Source organism: Rhincodon typus, chromosome 5 (genome assembly GCF_021869965.1).
Source record: "Rhincodon typus isolate 14 chromosome 5, sRhiTyp1.1, whole genome shotgun sequence".
NCBI classification, from domain to species: domain Eukaryota; kingdom Metazoa; phylum Chordata; class Chondrichthyes; order Orectolobiformes; family Rhincodontidae; genus Rhincodon; species Rhincodon typus.
Genome location: NC_063336.1, coordinates 2,875,855 through 2,881,854, shown reverse-complemented (window position 1 = coordinate 2,881,854; position 6,000 = coordinate 2,875,855). Strand labels below are relative to the sequence as shown.

The following is a 6,000-nucleotide window of genomic DNA, read 5'->3' as shown; positions in this document are numbered from 1 at the left end:
TCACAAAGGTAGGATTTACGTATGCAATCCCCACATAGCCCCTAGACCCTGCTGAGAGTTCAGGGGAGGCACAGAAAGATAGTAAAACACTGAGCTTTTCAGACAACCTGCTATCACATAACCTAACAACACCGTCCAGTGAATAGAGTGCTGAATAATGAAGATAAATAAGAAGGGGAGAGTTCAGAGATATTGAAAATAATAACTGTTAACTCTGACATCAATATTGGCATCTTCCAATCCAGTTTAACTTGCAGCACAGATCACAAGTTGTGTATTCTAAACTTGTATTTCACAGCAACCATATTCGTAATATTACTACAAAAGCAGCAAGTTTAAGAGTCCTAATCCCAATTTTTGAAAAGGTTGCATCAAACTCTCACTCGACTTGTGTTATTTCAAATCAATGGGAACATTATATTCTAAAAATAACGCTGCTCCACTTCTTGAATTATACAAAGTTTCTGATTTTTTTTTGTCCACCCCTGAACATTCTGGTGCTGTAAAGTAATCAAAAAGACAAGAGAGATCCTTCTACAGTTGAATGGAGTAGTTTTATTTATAACGTTTCAACATAGCAATTATGCAAATAAATGTCATCCAAGCAATTTGCAGTTACAATCCATCAAGTTCACAGGATTCTTTTTTAAACATTACTGTTTAGAACAGAATTGTACAGAAATTGTCAATACAATGATACTGTGATATTGCGTTCAGGCAGAGGGGAAATGAGTTCAGTGTCTTCTTTCGTTGGATCCTGCTGCATCGTTTCTGCATTGCTCTAAATGCTGCAATAGAGGAAAGTTATTGCATCACAGCAAAATTACAAAGCATAGCATTTACAAAAAAATTGAAAAATCACAATTTTGGTCCATGCTCTTAACCTGTCTTACCAATTCACTTCCCACTCCGAGGTAAAGATAGACCGATGAATCTATTCAATGGAGACAACACTGCAGAATTGTGAAACAAGAGAAAAGGCAGACACACAGACTTGACTACACTGTTTAATGTACAATATTAGGAATAAAACAGAAGAAACTATAAACTATTTTAAAAACCTTCCATTGGTTTACCCTAAGTGACAAGATGATTTCTTCTGGCCACTATAATAGTGGCAACCAATTACAGAAGAGCAGTGTGCTTAAAAAAAGGAAACTACACTCCTTCACCCAGTTAACAACTGTTGCAACACAAAGCCTTCTGTCATCTTCAGCAGCCGAAGTCATTGCTTAGAACATCCCCATACTTATTTAAATATCAATTTGTTTTCAAGTGGAATGCCTGCGCCCTGGGTGCCTGTTACAACATAATGCAACACCATGCAAAAAGAAACAAAAATATAATCCTACACAGCACTTATAAAGTGATTGAAATCTTTGCTGGAACTTTACAGCATGCATACCTAAAAAAAGACCCCACTCCCACCTCCACCAAAAAAAAATCACAATTTCTTTACAAAAAAGTCAGGGAGGCAGACAGGAGTAGGATACAAAGCTCAGGACTTAGTCTGCAGATCAGAAAAGAACAAGGTTTTGTGCGCTTCACTATTTGTTACTGAATACGATATCCATCCTGCAGCGTAGACGTTTTGCTCTTCTGTCAGAATTATTTTACAATATTACTTTGTTGACCGAAGATTCCTTGCACTCCTGCGACGTGGCTGCTTGGCCTGAATGTTTGCAGACTCATCCAATTCATGCTTTTCATTTGTTTTAGTAGGGGTCTGAGTGGACAAAGCAGCCTTTCCAGCTTGTGCTGCTCGTCTAGAGGATGTACGCGAACTGCCACTGCTCTTGCAGTCCTCTCTAGGGTCTGTTTTGCCACTGCCAACAGCTTCTGTTAATTGACAAACACTTGATTTACTTTCCTTTGGTGCCATTTCTGATGTGCTGTCATCAGCATTTTGAAGCTGTGGGGACCGTGTTAGGGCTTCTGCTATACTGTCTGCTATTGCAACATTTAAGGTGCTAATCTGACTGTCACTATGCCTAGTCTGATCGGAAATACAAACTTTTTCACTTTCAGACAGATCTTCTGGTTCAGGAAAGCTGCTCCTACCATGATCTTGCAGCTGTATGGCTACAACATTTACCTTATTATTGTTATCATGCTGCTTAGTCTGCTGTGAGCTGCTCATTTCTCTACATTGCTCTGCAGGTTTAGGAATATCCTGCTGAGTACCAAACTGCTCAGCCTGTAGTAAAGTGCTCGCATCGATATCCTGCTTCTCCTTAAAATGGATGCCTTCTCTCTCACAAGGTTTAATTTGTAATGTGTCCGTCAACTCTATTTCTTGCTGATTTGGGATAGGACCACTGTTTACATTGTCATCGCATAGATCAGACTGCAGCAAATTGTTCATTTCACTATTTCCAATTTGACCTATTTTATGGCCACCTATTTCTTCAACCCTTGCTGGCTCCACTGCACTAAATTGCTGCTGTTCCATAATGCCATCTAATATTGAGGTATTTATTTTTACATCTCCCACTTCATTCACCGGACTGATGATGCTGAAACCAACTTCATACTGTTCTATGGTGCCATCAGATATGAAAGCATCCACTTTTATATCTTTAACCTCATCAACTGGTTCAGAGACAATTAAGTCAGTATCATACTGGTGAACATCTACTTGCACATCCCTAACCTCATCTATTTCTTCAGAGATCCTCAAGTCAGTATCATACTGGTGAACATCTACTTGCACATCTTTAACCTCATCGACTGGTTCAGACATATTTACATCAGTATCATACTGGTGGAAATCTACTTGCACATCTTTAACCTCATCTACTAATTCAGAGACATTTACATCAGTATCATACTGGTGAACATCTACTTGCACATCTTTAACCTCATCTACTGGTTCAGAGACGTTTAAGTCAATATCATATTGGTGAATATCTACTTCTACATCTTTAACTTCATCTACTGGTTCAGAGACATTCAGGTCACTATCGCACTGTGCTGACTGATTTGCAGTGTTGTTTAAGGCATGGTTGTCCAGTTCCATATCTATATTCGATTTTGGAGCATTACACACTTCCAGACGATGTTCTGCAGTACTAACTAAGGCATGGGCTTCCTCTTGAAACTGTTCAGTCAGATTGGAAATGTTTAGGTCATCATTCACAACAACATCTAGTTTGCAAGTATCATCAACATCTCCTCCTCCTATAGCAGTGAGTGCAGGGCGTACACTCCTGTTCTCTGTACCAGTAAATACAGAAGTAACAACTGCTACATCCTTAACCTCGAGTGTGCTTGAACTAATCAAATCATCACACTGTTCAGGCTGTTCTGAAATATTTGACACAAGAGCATCAATATCCATGTCCTTAGCTTGTTCAACGGTGTTGGAGAGGTCAGATCGTTGAGACTGTTCAGCACCATCTAAAATGGAGGTTTGCAATTCTACATCCTGAACTTCCTGTTCTGAATTGATGCCTGCATGATCATCCTGCTGTGGATGTTCTTCATTACACTGTAAGACCGGGGCATTCACTTTTGCACCGTATAGTTTTTCTGATAGCAACGTGGATATTTCTAATCTAGCAACTTCTTCTGTTTGTTCTGCAGAGTTAATTATTAATTTTCCAGCTGAGCTTTTTTGGTGAGCAGTCGCCTTGTCACCTTTATTTTGTAATTCTGTTGCAGATGTGCTGCAATCATAATCTGCACATGACCCTGTGCCTTGTTGATCAGATATACCCCTCCTTTCAACTTGTTCGTCAGTTTCAATTTCACTGCTCTTACCCCCAGTGGCAGGTTTGGGAACAGCTGTGGTGGTATTTTCAGGGTATATTAGTTCCTCAAGTTTTCCATCCCTACTTTTGACTTGTCCTGCTGTGGACTTCAGAGTACCTGATACTAATTTGGCAGTTTGAGCACTGTTGCCAAGTTTATCGACCGGGGTCTTCCCGGAGCTACTGTAATAAATACCATACAAATCTTTAGCATTAGCAGCAGCCAGACAGGTTTTGGGTTTCTCTGACTTCTTACTGGAGTCAGTGAGAGACATAGCCAGTGGTGGTGGTGGGCGGACTGGAACAGCCAATATAGTTTGCTCACATTCAGACACTCCAGGGGCTGGTTCTTCAGCCAAATGATCAGGTTCTTTATGTACATCCAGAATGCTTCCTTTCAAAGTCACTTCCTCGCCACCAAAAGCCCTGGAGATCACATCAGGAGCTAACAATGCTCCGGCCTTAACTACAGGTAGTGGTTTGTTAGAAGTTCCTGAAGATCGAATGGAGAGGAATGTATCCAAAGGCGCTGGTTTATTTACAGACGACCCACTAGCCTTCCTCAGTGGCACATTAGCCACAGGAAGATTGGGACGGATTTTTGCCTGTGTCGTTGTACTTACTGAAGTGAATGGTACCCAGGGGCTGGTATGAGCAATAAGAGTCTTTCCAGAGAGTTTAATTTCAATCATCTTGGACGTAGATTTTCCAGTCTGCCCCTTACCATCATCTTTCTCTTTGCTGCCTTCAATATTTTCCTCCTTTACTCCTACTGTGCTGACTTTTTCCTCTTCTTTCTCAGGTTTCTTCCAACTGAATTTTCCGAAGGGTGAGCCTTGTTCCTCATCTTTCTTGTCTTCAACCTCATCCTTTTTCAGCATCAGTTTTATACCTGGCTTGCTACTGAGGTCTATTTTGTGGGAGGACGAACGGTCACTCCTTTCTTCTTCTAGCTCAGTAACATTCGCACCCTCCTCCTTAGCCAGTCTGATTAGTTTTGCCTTCCTCTCATCGCTCTCTTCCAGCCTTTTCTGTTTCTGAATCTCTTTCTCTTCATCTAATTTCCTCTTCAGACCTGCCTGACGCCGGCGCTCTGTCTCAGTAATCACAACTAAGCCAGCCTGACGATCTAGGTTTCTCCTTTGTTCATACACAGGATTCTCATTTAAGTATGCCTGTAAAAAAATAGAAAGAAATGCAGTTACTCTAAGAAAATATGCACCATTTACAGTTTTAATCAAAGAAGAGGTTACTTACTTCTCAATAACCAACACACAAAAACTCAACAAAACTTCAGTTGTTCTGTGTATAATTCTTCTCCTTGCTTAAAGGAAACAAAATAGTTTATTCCTTTGGGAACTTTAACAACTCAAAACCCAAAATAATCTTCCTGTTCATTGTCCCTTGTTTATAAAGCATTTGAACGTTTCTCGTTTCAAAGCACAAACAAATGCATCAGCAAATGATTATAGCTTAATAATATGAGGGGACAATAGTGGAAACAGGATTTGAGTAATTAACCCAAGAGAGGAACCCACGAGAAGGCAGTAGAGAGTCAAATGCTTAGCACTATGGTTCCAATGGTATTGGTACTATTAGAAAAATGTTAGGGAGGGAATTCCAGGATTTTAACGCAATGAAGAAAGTGACAGAACATAGAACAGTACAGCACAGTACAGGCCCTTCGGCCCACAATGTTGTGCCGAACTTTTACCCAAAACCTAAGGTCTATCTAACCTCCACCCCTACGTTATACTTTCATCCATATGCCTATCTAATAGCCGCTTAAATACCCCTGAGGCCAACTCCACTACCCTCTCCAGCAACGCATTCCACGCCCCGACCACTTTCCGAGTAAAGAACCTACCTCTGACGTCTCCCCTATATCTACCTCCACTCACTTTAAAACTATGGCCTCTCGTAATAGCTATCTCCACCCTAGGAAAAAGTCTCTGGCTATCCACTCTATCTATACCTCTGATCATTTCGTACACCTCTATCAAGTCACCTCTTGTCCTTCGTCATTCTAAAGAGAAAAGCCCTAGCTCTCTCAACCTTTCCTCGTAAGACCTTCCCTCCATTCCAGGCAACATCCTGGTAAATCTCCCCTGCACCTTTTCCAACGCTTCCACATCTTTCCTATATATTTCCCAAATCTCAAATATGCTAAGAGACTTGGAAGTGATCCATTTGCCATGGGTTTTTACTTCTTGTCCTTCCAAACTATAGAAGTCACTGATTTGGGAGG

At 40.7% G+C, this 6,000-nt stretch overlaps 1 protein-coding gene across 4 annotated transcripts in view; it reads right to left on the bottom strand.

Moving 5' to 3' along the window:
* Positions 1-535: 535 nt before the first annotated feature.
* The window catches only part of znf318 (zinc finger protein 318), a 99,239-nt gene continuing 93,774 nt past the window's right edge, over positions 536-6,000 (bottom strand). For 3 of the 4 annotated variants that reach the window (XM_048596735.1, XM_048596736.1, XM_048596737.1), the window contains one exon: positions 536-4,927. In XM_048596735.1, coding sequence (XP_048452692.1) covers positions 1,622-4,927 — 3,306 coding nt within the window. In that variant the 3' untranslated portion in view covers positions 536-1,621. The remainder of the gene's footprint in view (positions 4,928-6,000) is intronic. The other variant, XR_007262082.1, reaches the window with a different exon arrangement.